The sequence below is a fragment of the Cervus elaphus genome, chromosome 24 (genome assembly GCF_910594005.1).
Source record: "Cervus elaphus chromosome 24, mCerEla1.1, whole genome shotgun sequence".
Classification (NCBI taxonomy): domain Eukaryota; kingdom Metazoa; phylum Chordata; class Mammalia; order Artiodactyla; family Cervidae; genus Cervus; species Cervus elaphus.
Genome location: NC_057838.1, coordinates 36,941,355 through 36,959,439, shown reverse-complemented (window position 1 = coordinate 36,959,439; position 18,085 = coordinate 36,941,355). Strand labels below are relative to the sequence as shown.

Sequence of the window (18,085 nt, the reverse complement as noted above, 5' to 3'; positions counted from 1 at the left end):
TATTTATATATAAGATTTCCAGAGGTTGATTGATGTTCAGCAAAAATGATATGCTCTCTTTCATCTTCAAGCTTTTGTTCTCTGAGCAATGTTTGCTCATCTGTTGCCTGGATAGCTCCCATTCATCCTTCTAGTTTGAGCACAGAATTCTTCTCAGAAGACTTTTCTGACCACAGATCATCCTAGGCTCCTCATCTGGGTTCCAGTGATGCTTCTGCCAAAGCACATGTCAGCCCACATTGAGATTATCCTCACTAGTTGTGATCAGTTTACTAGGTTGAGTTTTATAAGGCACAGGTTTTACTTTAATGTGTTCTAAGTCCAAAAATGGTCACAAAAGAGATGTTCAGAAATTGTGTAATAATTGAATGAATGACTCCAAGTGGTAGGGTCCCTGAACTTATATCTTGAAGTAAAATTTTTAGCAAGCACCCCAAAGATGATTAATATGGGCATCCTTCTGATTGCATATTGAGAAGCACAGCTTTAACAAGAGCATTGATGCAGAAATTCAGTGTACACTTTGAGCTCATAATATTTTATATCATATAATTTTTCTTAATAAATTCATCCACTTGTTCCCTTGACATCTCACCATCACATCTCTAATTACACAAAGCCAGTGATGGACAGGAAAACCATATCATCCAAATTGGGAAATACTTAACTATGAAGAAATAAAACAATTACATCAGAACGACAGGCACAAACTGGACAAACAGGGGCACAGTTGTATTCTATTTATGGAGAAGTAGGGCGCAAAACTTTCAGATAAATAAATAACCTAACTCTACACCTAAAGCAATTAGAGAAGGAAGAAATGAAGAACCCCAGGGTTAGCAGAAGGAAAGAAATCATAAAAATTAAGGCAGAAATAAATGCAATAGAAACTAAAGAGACCATAGCAAAAATCAACAAAGCTAAAAGCTGGTTTTTTGAAAAAATAAACAAAATTGACAAACCATTAGCAAGACTCATTAGGAAACAAAGAGAGAAGAACCAAATTAACAAAATTAGAAATGAAAATGGAGAGATCACAACAGACAACACGGAAATACAAAGGATCATAAGAGACTACTACCAGCAGCTCTATGCCAATAAAATGGACAACTTGGATGAAATGGACAAATTCTTAGAAAAGTATAACTTTCCAAAACTGAGCCAGGAAGAAATAGAAGATCTTAACAGACCCATCACAGGCAAGGAAATCGAAACTGTAATCAAAAATCTTCCAGCAAACAAAAGCCCAGGACCAGATGGCTTCACAGCTGAATTCTACCAAAAATTTAGAGAAGAGCTAACACCTACCTTACTCAAACTCTTCCAGAAAATTGCAGAAGAAGGTAAACTTCCAAACTCATTCTATGAGGCCACCATCACCCTAATTCCAAAACCTGACAAAGATGCCACAAAAAAAGAAAACTACAGGCCAATATCACTGATGAACATAGATGCAAAAATCCTTAACAAAATTCTAGCAAACAGAATCCAACAACATATTAAAAAAATCATACACCACGACCAAGTGGGCTTTATCCCAGGAATGCAAGGATTCTTCAATATCCGCAAATCAATCAATGTAATACACCACATTAACAAATTGAAAGATAAAAACCATATGATTATCTCAATAGATGCAGAGAAAGCCTTTGACAAAATTCAACACTCATTTATGATTAAAACTCTCCAAAAAGCAGGAATAGAAGGAACATACCTCAACATAATAAAAGCTATATATGACAAACCCACAGCAAGCATCACCCTCAATGGTGAAAAATTGAAAGCATTTCCCCTGAAATCAGGAACAAGACAAGGGTGCCCACTCTCACCACTACTGTTCAACATAGTGTTGGAAGTTCTGGCCACAGCAATCAGAGCAGAAAAAGAAGTAAAAGGAATCCAGATAGGAAAAGAAGAAGTGAAACTCTCACTGTTTGCAGATGACATGATCCTCTATATAGAAAACCCTAAAGACTCTACCAGAAAATTACTAGAACTAATCAATGAATATAGTAAAGTTGCAGGATATAAAATTAACACACAGAAATCCCTTGCATTCCTATATACTAACAATGAAAAAACAGAAAGAGAACTTAAGGAAACAATACCATTCACCATTGCAACAAAAAGAATAAAATACTTAGGAGTATATCTACCTAAAGAAACAAAAGACCTATACATAGAAAACTATAAAACACTGATGAAAGAAATCAAAGAGGACACAAACAGATGGAGAAACATACCGTGTTCATGGATTGGAAGAATCAATATTGTCAAAATGGCTATTCTACCCAAAGCAATCTATAGATTCAATGCAATCCCTATCAAGCTACCAACGGTATTTTTCACAGAACTAGACCAAAGAATTTCACAATTTGTATGGAAATACAAAAAACCTCGAATAGCCAAAGTAATCTTGAGAAAGAAGAATGGAACTGGAGGAATCAACCTGCCTGACTTCAGACTCTACTACAAAGCCACAGTCATCAAGACAGTGTGGTACTGGCACAAAGACAGAAATATAGACCAATGGAACAGAATAGAAAGCCCAGAGATAAATCCACGAACCTATGGACACCTTATCTTTGACAAAGGAGGCAAGGATATACAATGGAAAAAAGACAACCTCTTTAACAAGTGGTGTTGGGAAAACTGGTCAACCACTTGCAAAAGAATGAAACTAGAACACTTTCTAACACCATACACAAAAATAAACTCAAAATGGATTAAAGATCTAAATGTAAGACCAGAAACTATAAAACTCCTAGAGGAGAACATAGGCAAAACACTCTCCGACATAAATCACAGCAAGATCCTCTATGACCCACCTCCCAGAATATTGGAAATAAAAGAAAAACTAAACAAATGGGACCTAATGAAACTTAAAAGCTTTTGCACTACAAAAGAAACTATAAGTAAGGTGAAAAGACAGCCGTCAGATTGGGAGAAAATAATAGCAAATGAAGAAACAGACAAAGGATTAATCTCAAAAATATACAAGCAACTCCTGCAGCTCAATTCCAGAAAAATAAATGACCCAATCAAAAAATGGGCCAGAGAACTAAACAGACATTTCTCCAAAGAAGACATACAGATGGCTAACAAACACATGAAAAGGTGCTCAACATCACTCATTATTAGAGAAATGCAAATCAAAACCACAATGAGGTACCATTACACACCAGTCAGGATGGCTGCTATCCAAAAGTCTACAAGCAATAAATGCTGGAGAGGCTGTGGAGAAAAGGGAACCCTCTTACACTGTTGGTGGGAATGCAAACTAGTACAGCCACTATGGAAAACAGTGTGGAGATTTCTTAAAAAACTGGAAATAGAACTGCCATATGACCCAGGAATACCACTTCTGGGCATACACACTGAGGAAACCAGATCTGAAAGAGACACGTGCACCCCAATGTTCATCACAGCACTGTTTATAATAGCCAGAACATGGAAGCAACCTAGATGCCCATCAGCAGATGAATGGATAAGGAAGCTGTGGTACATATACACCATGGAATTTTACTCAGCCGTCAAAAAGAATTCATTTGAACCAGTCCTAATGAGATGGATGAAACTGGAGCCCCTTATACAGAGTGAAGTAAGCCAGAAAGATAAAGAACATTACAGCATACTAACACATATATATGGAATTTAGAAAGATGGTAACGATAACCCTATATGCAAAACAGAAAAAGAGACACAGAAATACAGAAAAGACTTTTGAACTCTGTGGGAGAATGTGAGGGTGGGATGTTTCAAAAGAACAGCATGTATACTATCTATGGTGAAACAGATCACCAGCCCAGGTGGGATGCACGAGACAAGTGCTCCAGCCTGGTGCACTGGGAAGACCCAGAGGAATCGGGTGGAGAGGGAGATGGGAGGGGGGATCGGGATGGGGAATAAGTGTAAATCTATGGCTGATTCATATCAATGTATGACAAAACCCACTGAAATGTTGTGAAGCAATTAGCCTCCAACTAATAAAAAAATTAAAAAAAAAAAAACTTTCAGATAAAAATGAATACAGTAAGGATAATACTTATTTTGTTCTGTTTCCAGATTTATCTTATGCATGGACTTTCAATGATAACCCCTTATATGTTCAAGAGGACAACAGACGGTTTGTATCACAAGAGACAGGGAACTTGTACATTGCCAAAGTGGAGCCATCAGATGTTGGCAACTACACCTGCTTCATAACAAACAAAGAAGCCCAGAAAAGTGTTCAAGGACCACCCACTCCATTGGTACAGCGCACTGATGGTAAGATGATGAGTTTTCTTAGGGATAAATTTTGTCTGTGAATTTTGAAACTTGGAGATATCTGTAGAGCTTTCTGCTTTCATCTGTTTCAGCAGAGCCATAATATCTAGGATTTGAGGTTTAATTCACAAATATGATGAAAATTACATATTGTCAAAAATAATAGAAAACTATATAATTAATCCACAAGGTATAGTATAGATGATTCTGAGAATGCTATGCCACTTCCTCTCTGAATCTGAAATAGATCCTTTGTTTGCTTAAGAAATATTTTATTAAAAAAGAAAAAATGTTTGGGAGAGTAATCATGTGTGTGTGAATGTGTGAGTGCTGACCAAATTATTCATTAATCTAATATATTTTCAATGAATATATGATACAGCTTTTCTTTAATGCCACTTTCTTTTCCATATTTGTCTCTTTTGTTCACCCTTTTTTTTTCCTAGTTGGCAAAGCAGGAAAACAATTCACATCCAAGGAAAGTAAATCAAGTCAACATTAATAATGAGCATTCCAAAGAAAAATGAAACACAAAATTCATACTAATTATATTTCTCCAAGGAACATAATTTAGATTGGTCTCTGATGATTTTGTAGTTTAGTCAAGCCATAGCTGCTACAAGATTTAGAGCTAGAAAACCTAAGAAAGTCATCAAAGTAGAAAAATCCTCTAGTTGATTCTTTAATTAAATATTCACAGTGGTAAATGTAAAGATGGAAATATCTGTTGAAGCATTTTATGATCAGATTCTGAACTTAAAGTGTAATATGTCCATAGAGTTTTTCTCCTACGTTCAAGAAAAACAGGAATATAATTTAAGGATGGCTAACAGAATCATGGAATTAGCTCCATACAGGGAGTTCTTGTGACAGAGCTTTTATAATCACTAACTATTCAAATATATTCGCATGGTCCTAATTTAGAATTCATCAACCACTGTAAGTCCAATTTCTCTCCTTCAGTGAGTGCTCTGTTCATGATCACAAGAGCTCCTAAGCCAGTGATGTGCATAGAAACTATCATATTGGCCTTTTTTCTCCCCATCTACTTACTTTCTTAACTTCTCTTCTTAATTCCTTCATTATTCCATCTCCTCTATTCTTTTCAATATATTTATGATAAAAATATACAAAAGCATCACACACAATAGTAAAAAAAAATCTCTTCTAAAAGTAGTCACTCAAGAAATATCACATCAAAGAAATAGAAAAAATAAAATTTAACAATTTATTTGAATGAAATAGAAATCTGTCTTTTCAACCACAGCCTCTTCGAATGTTTAGAATGATTAAGTTCTAAAAAAGGAAGTATTTTTATTTTGTAAAATAATTTATTTTATTTTTAATATGTTCTTGTGGAATACAGGGAAATTTGGCATGCATTTATTCTTATATTTTGGTATATCTTAGGTATTTCTTTTTTAGGGGAGAGAGGAATGAACTAATTTTTTAAACAGCATCATGAAGTGATGCTCTCCATCATTCACCATCAGTATAGAAAAAGACTGTTAACTAAAGGACAGAATAATCAAATTTTGATAACTAAAGTATTTGCTTCATGGAAAATCTCTGTTCTTTAGAAATGCTGCTAGCTCTTTTGGTATTTAACAGGTGTGATGGGGGAATATGAACCAAAGATTGAAGTGCGTTTTCCTGAAACTATGCAAGCTGCAAAGGATTCATCTGTAAAACTGGAATGTTTTGCCCTTGGAAAGTAAGGTTGTTTTGTTTTTTCTAATTGTTTTAATTAATACAAACAAATATTTTGGTATTCAAATGTTGCTCTGTAGGTAAATTAACAAACATTTTAAAAGCTGGGCAAAAGTGGAACTTTCTGATTGGACTTTAAATAAACATGTCTAATATCAATACTCTAAAAGTGACTGGAGAGATGATTCTCCCAACTGGGCCAATATTTACTCTAGCTTGACCACAGTGTCAGTCACTGAGGCAGCACATTGCAAAGCGGTAAGTGAGCTTGCGTAAGATGACAAGCAGGTCACTAAATTTTTGACGTACCCTTCACTCTATTTTCTTGTACTTCCAGAAATATATTACCTGGAGTGTCTCCTTGCTTAATTAATCAACAACTCTTGTAAATGAAAAACCTGCACAGCTAGTTTCCAAAATAAGGCAAATTAAAGGCCATTGTTCATAGTGGATAATTTGAATTGAGCCAAACATGTCCTGGTAGGGGAAGCATTTTGTTTTACTACTCAGATAAGTGTTTATAAGCAATAAGTTTGGAAAGCTTTGAATCCAGCCACTTATCTGCTTTTTTTTTCATGGAATTTTCAGAACACTGCATTTTGGCAATTTTAAAATTTCATTTTGACACCCATAAACACCAGTAACCAAGTAACAAAGTGATAAAATTCCACTTTAAAATATTAATGTACATATGAATTATCTGGGAGATAGCTAAATTGAGATTCAATATATTTGGTGTATTATCTGATTTCTTCATTTCCAACAAACTCCTAAGTAATAGTGATTCTTCTTACCTATAGAACATACTTTGAATGGTAAGAGACATCACTCTCAGCACCACTTTTAAGTACTTACCTATAAATCCAGAATCGATTCCTAATGTGGACCTCATACTCAGAAATAATGATTCACATTCAAAACTACTGGAAATATCCTTAAAAGTCTTCATCCTATTACTAAGCAAATATGCCAAGCAACCCAAATAATGTTTGTTCGTTTGTGTATGCATGCTCAGTGGTGTTCGACTCTTTCCAGCACTAAGGAGTGTAGACTGCCAGGCTTCTCTGTCCATGGAATTTGCCAGGCAAGAATACTGTAATGAGTTGCCATTTCCTCCTCCAGGGGATCTTCCAGACACAGGGATGGAACCAATATCTTCTATATTTCCTGCACTGCGGGTGGGATTCTTTACCACTGAGCCACAGGGGAAGCCCAATCCAAATAGTGCTGGTACTAAATATTTTGTAATCAGCATTATTTGGCTCTATTTCCTAGTGGCTAAGTGGTAAAGAATCTGCCTGCAATGCAAGAGCAGCAGGAGATATGGGTTCAATCCCTGGATTGGGAAGATCCACTGGAAGAGGAAATTGCAACCCACTCCACTATTCTTGCCTAGAGAATCCTGTGGGGAGAGGAGCCTGGCAGGCTACAGTCCACAGGGTCGCAAAGCATCAGAATTGATTGTCAGTTCAGTTGCTCAGTTGTGCCTGACTCTTTGCGAAACCACTGACAAGCATGCCAGGTTTCCCTGTCCCATCACCAGCTTCGGGAGCTTGCTCAAACTCACGTCCATTGAGTTGGTGATGCCATCCAACCATCTCATCCTCTGTTGTCCCCTTCTCCTGCCTTCAATCTTTCCCAGCATCAGGGTCTTTTCCGATGAGTCAGTTGTTTGCATCAGGTGGCCAAAGTATTGGAGCTTTAGCTTCAGCATCAGTCCTTCCAATGAATATTCAGGATATCCTCTAGGATAACTGGTATGAGCTCCTTGCAGTTCAAGAGATTCTCAAGAGTCTTCTCCAAAACCACAGAGTGCAAAATCATCAGTTCTGCAGTGTTCACCTTTCTTCATGGTTGAACTCACATCCATGACTACTGGAAAAACCATAGCTTTGGCTAGATGGACCTTTGTTGGCAAAGTAAAGTCTCTGCTTCTTAATGTGCTGTCTAGGTTGGTCATAGCTTTTCTTCCAAGGAGCAAGCATCTTTTAATTTCAAGGCTGCAGTCACCATCTGCAGTGATTTTGGAGCCCCCAAAAATAAAGTTTTCCTCTGTTTCCATTATTTCCTCTAATCATGAAATGATGGGACCAGTTGCCATGATCTTCATTTTTGAGTGTTGAATTTTAAGCCAAATTTTTCACTCTCCTCTTTCACTTTCATCAAGAGGCTCTTTAGTTCTTCACTTTTTGCCATAAGGATGGTGTCATCTGCATATCTGAGGTTACTGATATCTCTCCTGGCGATCTTGATTTTAGCTTGAGCTTCATTCAACCCAGTATTTTGCATCATGTTCTCTGCATATAAATTAAATAAGTAGGGTGACAATATACAGTCTTAACATACTCCTTTCCAAATTTGAAACCAGTCCATTGTTCCATGTCCAGTTCTGTTTCTTTTTGACCTCCATACAGATTTCTCAGGAGCAAGGAAGGTATTCCCATCTCTTTAAGAATTATCCACAGTTTGTTGTGATCCACACAATCAAAAGCTTAGTCTGGTCAATAAAGCAGAAGTAGATGTTTTTCTGGAATTCTCTTGCTTTTTCGATGATCCAACGGATGTTGGCAATTTGATCTCTGGTTCCTCTGCCTTTTCTAAATCTAGCTTGAATACCTGGAAATTCTCAGCTCATGGGCTGTTGAATTTTACATATTTGGCCCCATAGTATTTGTTCAATAAATAATTATAGGTTGTTTAAATTATTTTAAGAGATTGACAAATGGGAGTTTTGTCAGTTTTTGTTTACTTGTCTTGAAAGATATGATGAACTTTCACCATTTTCAAGCTTTCTCAGAAATTAAAGTATATAAAACACCATAAAATATCAACAAAATATTTTGAAAATTTATTGATTTATTTATAAAGAAAACTAATGAAAAGAATATTAATAGTTTATCATGTTGGGCATCAGGAAATATAGATTCCTGTAATTTAAAAAATATTCACATAATAAATAAGTGAAAAGGATTGATGCTAGTTCTCAAGAATCTCATGTAAATAAATTTCATGTGCTAGTCATTTATAGCTAAGAATTTATATGATATGCCTAATCCTCTTAGTTGTGCAGGGTACCTCATATTTTTATTATATTTGAGGAAGATGATGAGGCTCAAAGTATATAAGTAACTGGTTAAATTTCATGCTTCTGTTAAGAAAGAAAGGGCACTTTAAATTTAGTTTCACCTGATTTTAAGTTCTGAACTTAGAAACTTTTGAGTAAATGGTTAAGATAACTACTCTCCAAGTTAGAGGAAGCAGATTGAATTCTCAATTTTCTCAAGAGTTGTCTGACCATCAGCAAACATCCTTCTTAACTGTTATGAATTTCCATATCCTCATCAAAAAAGATTAAAATGATATCTATCTCCTGTATTGTTTTGAAGATTACAGTGTATAATACAAGTAAAAATATGGGAAATATGATGTGTATGTACAAAATAAAAATTCCTCAATGATAAAGTGTATGTTCATTGTTAAGTTTATATATAAAAGAGTTGATGCACATGAAATAAAATTAAGGAAGAATGGGAAAATGATATGAATTGCTTCACTGTACCTCTTAGAAAATTGTCAAGGAAATAATTGATTTAGTGGAGTATGTCCCGTAACATTTTATCTGACAAAGTTAATCATTGTTGAGATTATATTTATTAAAGCTATTATTAATATGGAACTGAAATGCTTCATTGTTAAAATGGAAAGTCTGAAGCATCCACAAGGACATAATGATACTGTTAAAATGTTCTACATAAGAAACATATATTCTGTGTAACTGAAGTGCAGATATAGTTCTCATTTCTTCAGATGAACAAAATGTAGATGAAAATTCTTTATATATTTGGAAAATATTATGCAAATGTTAGCTACTAACAAAAAGGATTTTTTACTGCCTGTGCCCTCTGCAGTGGACATTTGCCAAATACTCTACTGACTTTTCTGAATTTGCAACATTAACATACACACAAACAATGCACCCCCTGGAAAGTTAATTAATTGGTAAACATAATTAACAATCTGAAAAGAACAAAATCAACCCCCTTTTTAAATGATAAATATCTATTTGCAGGTCTATTGCCAAGTGTTTTACAAACTACTGAATGATAATTATAAATCATGTTCTCTGACAACTCTTTATAAAAATATTGCGTGCAATACTTGATTTTGTTATATTTTTTGTTTCAAACAAATATGTTCCAGACAATGTTGGGACTGCTTTGTACAAATCCTTGTAAATCTCCTCATTCACTTTCTGAGGTACTACACTTCTCTGTAGTAAGTTGGATACACCCCAAACTGAAAAAGCTAATTGGTTCAGTGAGGAATAAAATCAAGAGTTCTTTCTCTTATCAACAATGTTTCTAAACACTTTTGCTAACTAATTACGGACCACTATTTATGTTATAAATTATACATTCATTAAACTAAGGTTTATGTATTTTAGTTAATGAGAAAGGAGGGGAAGTAGAGGGGGGAGTAAGGAAATTAGTAGGTGAATAGGAAAGAGGAACACAACACACAAAATAATACAAGTCATTGCCACATCATATTCACCATTTTTTTTAAAGGACTTTAGACAGTTTCTGAAATACAGGCTGGTTTTCATGAAATATTTGTGGAAATATTTCCTAAGTGCTAGGAAATAATTCCCTTTATCCTGGGAATATTCCTTCTCTTGAATGGGTAGATTATTTTGGAATTTATCTTGCTTATTGGCCTCTGAGCTTCCTGGGCCTGTGGTTTGGTAACTGTCACTAATTTTGGAAAATTTCCAGTCATTCTTACCTCAAATATTTACTCTGTTCATTTCTCTCTTTCCTTTCCTTCTGGTGTTCCCATTAGACATCTGTTTCACCATTTGTAGTTGCCCCCAGTTGCCGGATAGTCCCTTCTTTCTTTCCTTTTTCTTTCTTTCTCTTCACATTAATTTGGGATGTTTCCATTGACATTTCGTCTCATTCACTTACTCTTTCCTTCGTCATGCTCAGTCCACTGGCAAACCTATCAAAGACATTCTCATTTACATTACAGTGTTTTTATATCTATCACTTCCTTTTGATCCTTTCTTAGAATTACTCTTTTTTTTCCGCTACATTAATCCTCTGTTCTTTCACGCTGTCTGCTTTTTCCATTAGAGCCCTTACCATATTAATTTTAGTAGTTTAAAATTCCCAATGTGATAGTTTAAAAATATTTGCCGTATTTGAGTTTGGTCCCACTGTTTGCTTTTCTCTGTAGAATGTACATTTTAATTGTCCTTTTATATATTTTTGTTGTTAAAACCTAGTACGATGTAACAGGTAAAAGTAAGTGATTTTACACTAGATTTTAGTGTAAACTTTTATGTTTATCTGGCAAGGAGTTAGGCTGTGTTTACTGTTTGCCATAGCTGTGGTTTCAGAGGCTAAAACTCCCTCTATTGTTTTTCTTTCTGTTTTCCCTGTTATCTTCAGGTTTCCCTAAAGACTCTCTTACTTAGAGACTGAGGTCTGCAGTTTCTTTACATATAACCCCTAGCTATTTATTCAGAAGACCTATTGATGATACGAATGTCCTTGTTAGCTAAGTTTAGCATCTCAATAATTTATGGATCTGTTTCTGTTGACTGTTTTTGCTTCTAATCATGATTCCTATTTTTTATGCTTTTCAGGTTATCTAATAATTTAATTTGAGATATAATAAATATTCTGTTGTTAAAAGCTGGATTGTTGTGTATTTCTTTCAAGTATTGGATTTTATTGATAGGAATTAAGTTGCAGTGAATCAGCTTGACCTTTCTGTAGCCTATTTTTCAACTTCCTAGGGTATGGAGTAGATGTTAGTCTAAGGCTAGTTTATTTCTAAGATGTTTCTTCCTATCAAATGCTCTAAATGTTTACTATCTCTCTTCTTTAGCATGTTGGAATTCTAACATCTTTCAGCCCTGTTTGTGCTCTGAAAATTGTTCTTTGCTCAGCCTCATTTATGATTCTTATGTAGATTTCTGGAGCACTTTCTTTCTCTAGGCCCATTGTCTCTGATACTCTGCTGTGCAATCCCAGCCACTTCAGCCACCTTGCGTCTCCTAACTCAGTGATGCAGTCTTGTCCTATTTATGTTTGCTTCTTCATTCAGTGTTCTGGAAAGTGCCTGGAGGTAAAAAATCTGGGATATCAATGGCTTACTTCATACATTTCCCATCCTTTAGGGATCACAGTTTTATGCTGCCCATTGTTACTTCCCTGAAATCAGGTTTGTTTCCCATTATATTTGTACAGTTTTCTAATTGTTTCTGGCAGGAGAGTAAATGTAGGTCCAGTTAATCCAACAGTGCTAAATTCCAGATTTTTTTTTTTAAGGCTAATTTTGAAGGTAAAAAGGTGAAGTTTAGAGAAATGAAATAATTGATATACATAAGTTGTAAATTTGCAATTCAAATTAAAAATCGATTCTGACTCCAAAACTCATGCTTATAGCCATTTGATATTTACATCAAATTATCTTTTAATATACAAATTAACTCCCCATGTGCAGATGCAGCTAGCCCTCAACTCTGTAAATGTTTTCCTTTAAAAGGCCTGAAAATTTTCAGCAAAACGGTAAAAAAGATATTATCTGAGAATGAAATTATGGGTATTTCATTATGGATAGTAATTATGGATGGTAAAATTATGGATAGTAATCTGCAATTATAGTATTCCAGCAAATAGCAAGTTTAATTTTATATATTAAAGTTTTTGATAATTCAAAAGATAACCTTTTCAAAATTCATTATTTTTGAATGAGAAGAAAAAACTCTCTAAAAATCAATCAGGGCCATTGTGGAGGATACACCCCACTGGTTTATATATGGCAATGGTAATAGCCACTATTTATAAAAATCTAGGATAGATGATTAGGAAAACTATAGAAAATATACCAACCAACCTAGGGGGCTGCTGTAGTCACGCACGCAGAGTGTGTGGAGAATGAGATCTATGGAAGGCTGGCTAGAGTGTCTACTCAAAGACCCTAACCGTCTTAAACCACCATGGGCTAATGTGAATATAGAATAATTAAGACAAAACTTCAGATACCTGCTTGAACTTTAATTACTATGACTTTGGGGACATGTATCTCACTTTCTATGTTGGAGTTTCAGAGCTGACATGATCACAGCTTTCAATTCTCAGCTTTGTCTCATTTGTTTAACATGGCAGACTCTTAATTATCCAAGCTGCAAATTAATTGTATTGTGAAATACCCTGAGAAACTCCTTGAATAGGTGCTATTCAAATATACTGTGATTGACTGATAGATCTGTGTGTCTCCTTTCAAGAAAATATATGCCTTTATTCTTAATAAAGAAGTTAAACTGATATAATCATAACTCTTCTACCACTCTCATAAACAACCAAACATATTTACTTTTCTTTTTTTTTCTTAACTTAATAACTTTGCTGTCAGTGCTCTGGAATGCAAATAAAATTAGTCGCTTTACTCAACATTCCTATGTGTCATGAAGCCTTCACACAGAGGACTATATTTATGTATAGACAATGATATTTATGTATAAAGGTATATCTTATTCATTTTTTTTCTAATTTATGAAGGAAAAGATACCCCAGCTTAGCTATTAATGCTAAGCAGTAAATATGAAGTCTCACCAAGATGTTGTTATCTATTCCAGAACTTTCAGATGAAAGAGCAGCTATCTGACTTTGCTTTCTTTTACACATATGGACATCATTGAAGAGCATACCACAGAAAGATTACTCAGGAAGTTCAGAACGACAGTAGCATTTTAACACATTGTTAGTTTTTTGCAGAAACTAATGCCTGTGGTACTAGTACATCTCTGGCCAATAATATGTTAATATTAAACTAGGTGCATTCAGGGTTTTCAGGATTTCAACACTTGCTTTAAAAAAATTCAGAGAGACATTTTAAAAATTTCCCATTTGAATGGCTAATAGTTCATTTAAAAAAAAATTCCTCATTAAGTTAAATGGATAGAGAGTAAATTATTTTCCTATGAATAGCTTGTCCTGTTGTCCCACAATGTAGTATACTGAAGCTACTCTTTAGATTCTTTCTAATTGCTTTGCATTTTATCATGATTTTCTATTGGTTTGCATAAGATGATATGGTAAATTTCATGCAAATATGAGAACTGACAAGCATTCAAGCCAATCTTTGAAAAACTGAAAGACAGTGATCCTCAACAAAGGAACACATAAACACACACTCACCATAGGGCTGAACGTCGTCTTAGTGGATTCACTAACATTTCAAGGAAACATTGTGTTCTAGGAAGTGTATAGGTTTTGAAGAGACCAGGGTTTAAATACTCAGTCCCCCTGTCAAGTTCCCCTGAAAAAGGAAATGGCAACCCACTCCAGTGTTCTTGTCTGGAGAATCCCATGGAGAGAGAAACCTGGTAGGCTACAGTTTATGGGATCGCAAGAGTCGAACACGACTCAGTGCTATCTTCCTTTTCTTTCCCCGTCAATGGTTGGGCCACTATGATCGGTCTCCCTATCAGTAAAACAAAGCAAAAAACTAGATGGATGAATAGATAGATAGGCAGGTGGACTATAAAGAGAATAGGATTGATGTAAGGACTGGAAAGAATTTTAAACTTCACCACTCCCTTATCATAATCCCTAGCTTATAATAGGCAATCAATACATAATAACAATTAATAAACTGTGGTACTGTAATTGTCAGTGGTGCTTTGACTGAGAAGGTAAAAAGGAATACACAGGAAGGAGAGAAGGGATTTCTACATTATATTTCTTTGCTAACACAATCTTCAAGGACTTGCTCAGAACAATGGATTTACCATTTTAAAATAACGTATTTATTCTCGAGGATTATTGACATCCCCTCATTCACTCACTTGGCAAATTAAGCTCCGGTATCTATTAACTTAGTAAATATGCATTGAGTATCTTATTCAATAGTTAATTCCTTTATGCTTTCACTTAGTCAGGAGGAATTCTGACAGCAGATGCTGGCTAGGCCCTGGGGATATAAAGATAATAGAAAGACCCTAGGGAGTTCACAGGCTACTGAAAATAGGATTGATGTAACAACATGGATCACACTTTTTTTTTTTTTTCCTGGAATCTGTTCTTTCCTTACAAACTTTCAATGAAGGAAGATTCAGGAAACTCACTCTGGGAACTTGCCTGATGATCTTTACTCCTTTTTAAACTGAGACTGGAAAGAGTCACTCAATTTCTTTGGTAGAACTAATAAGAGACTGTTATTGAAGGAATTTTTTTGTGTCTCTGAGAAATAGAAGATTCTTGCCTCTTTTTCTCCCACTTCATTAATACCCTTTCCCCCCCCAAAATTTTAAAACAACAGTTTTAGGACAGAAAAGTCAGCTGACAGTATAGTAAAATCCCATATAATACCACACAGTTTCCCTATTATTAATATTTTAAATTAAGATGGTACTTATGCTATAAATAATGAACAAACATGAATACACCTTTATTAACTAAAGCCATACTTCATTCAAATTTCCTTGGTTTTTACTTGATATCCTTTTTAATTCTAACATTCTATCCCAGGTACCGTATTGAGTTTTCTTGTCTCCCTAGGCTCTTCTTGGCTGTAATTAACAGTGTCTCAGACATTTCTTGTTTTTGATAACCCTGAGAGTTTTGAGGAGAAGTGGTCAGTTTTATTCTGGGATGACCCTCTCTTGGAATTTGTCTGCTGTTTTCCTTAACTTTAACCTGAGGTTATGGGTTTTGAGCAAAAACGCTGCAAAAGTATAGTGCCATTTTCACCACATCATCCCAAGGTTATTACTCTATCAATATGATCTATGGCTGCTAATGCTGGCCTCCATCACTTGGCAGAAGCAGTTTTTGTCAGGGTTCTCCACTGTAAACCTACTCATTTTTCTCTTTTCCTATATTGAGTCTTTGGAAGGGTCAAAGTATGCGGTTCATATCTAATGAGTAAGGGGTCATGATTCACTTCTTCTAAGGTATGAACCTATGTAGTTTATTTAGAATTCTTCCTCATGGGAGATTTTTCACTTCTCTATCCTCGTTCATCAATTTATTCAATCTTTTATTTATATCAGTATCACGTAGTGGATATTTATTTCACTTTTGGGTTATAATCCAATACTGCTTTGTTTTGATGCTCAAATTGTTTCAGCATATTCTTTATAAAACACTTCTAAAAATCTTTAAAAGTATATATCATGAATATATTTCCCATTAAACAGTTTTCTGTACCTGCATATGGAAAGACAATGGGGCATTCAAAGGTGTACTTTCAGCCAGTCTCTTACTGGTGGACATTTAATTTCCTTCTATTTTGTTTACATTTTTTGTTGTCATAAATAATGATGAAATGAATATTCTTGGGGCTATATTTTGTCCATCTGCATGCAAACCTCTTCAGTATAATTTTAGAAAATTAAATTATTGAATAACAGGAATGTAAAATCTAAAGTTTATGATATGCGTTGGCAAATTCTCCTCAAGAACAACTGCAGAGGGTCCATTTTCAAATGGATCAAATTACAAGTTGGGTCTCTTTTGATCTTACATACTTACTGAATCCAAAAAGTCAAACATTCCTTTCACCTTTTTTTTTCCTATTTCAAAGCCAAAATTGAATTTTTACATTGCTGTTTCAAAAATCAAATTAATCTAAAGGCCCTAAAAATCATCCAAGGAGAATATATATATATTTTTGCAAGTAACTCTTTATTCTTTCCATCTCAGTCTACCATCACCTTTCTCAGGAGACTTACAAATCTTACTTTTTAAGTAACTGGCAATTGCAGGAGAGAAAGATTTCAAATCCAAGTTGGAACTGAACTGAAGTAAAAGAAGTTACTTCCATTTTTCCTGTTAACCTTGGAACCCATCTCTAGAAATTTTATTGGAATTTGGAGGCATCTCAATATGTTGAAACAAAAACAACTCTGATTTCATCTTCTGGCCCCTGGACAAAAGAAGCTCTACCCCCTGATTATAAAACACATTAGTTAATTAGGTAAGGAATATATTTCTAAGCACACATTATACTGACCAAGAAGAGGATTCTCACGCTGTAGCTGTTTAGTTCATGCAGGGGCAGCAAAGCATGGTGCTTTAGAGCTCAGTCACTATGGAAAGAGACTTCATAGTTCAAATCATTTTTTTGTAATTCACTGTGTGATATTGGGCCTGTTACCAACCTATTCTATTCCCAATCTCCTTATCTACAAAATGTTAATAGCAACAGTCTTGTGTCTTAAGATATCATCATATTGTTTCAATGAAGCACTTGGCACAGTGCCTGGCATAGAATGTGATCAATAAATGTTAGATATATTAATAATATAATGATTAAATATAACAAACCATATATAATGTCTCCTTAATTTCTTTACGTGAACATTTATGATTATGAGCTGAGCGAAAGTCAAGCCCTATAATTTCTAAGGAATTCTAACTCTCAACATAATTCTGAAGGAACATGAGCCTCCAGAACCTACCTTGACCAAAGTGTAATTTCCTTTCCTGTAGGGCAACATAGCACTCATATACTTGGTGGAGTATTTATTTAGGATTAATATTATGTATTCATAAAACATTATGGAGATGCTATCGACCAAGGGATAGTTGTTGTTTTTTTTTTCTGCTATGTACAGTGTTATTTTCAGCGCTACTATACCTTGAAATTATGGGCTCCTGTTTTATGTTTCATGTACCAATTAGGGCTTACACTGTGGAGTAGAAAGTGGCCATAGGTGTCTTAGGGACTTTGGACAATAGAACCTCACTGTCCCTGTGTGGACGATCATGGTACTGAGACAATTTAGCAAACTTTATTATTGGTTCAAACTTTATGTTTCAAAATGTATTCTCCTAATATATATCCCCATTTTATCCTTTCAAGCAGTCTTTCATGTACCCATTGTTACCTCTAGTTATAAGGAGAAAGCTGAGGCTCAGAGATGTGAAGTAATTTGCACTCAATTATACAAAACTTGCCTGTGTCCTACATGCAAGTACTGTTTTGCTACCACTGCTATTAAAACCAAACTATTTGTGGGCTTTTCAATTGGCTGCAACAAGTGTAATGTCAAATACCAGAAAAATGCATGCACACCATAATGTTTTTT

The 18,085-nt window shown here is 34.9% G+C and overlaps 1 protein-coding gene across 1 annotated transcript in view; it reads left to right on the top strand.

The window, feature by feature from the left end:
• Window positions 1–18,085, top strand: part of CNTN6 (contactin 6) — a 319,063-nt gene that overhangs the window by 205,558 nt on the left and 95,420 nt on the right. Inside the window, 2 exon segments of the mRNA XM_043886787.1 lie at window positions 4,066–4,269; window positions 5,881–5,983. Of these exon segments, the coding sequence (XP_043742722.1) occupies window positions 4,066–4,269; window positions 5,881–5,983 (307 nt within the window).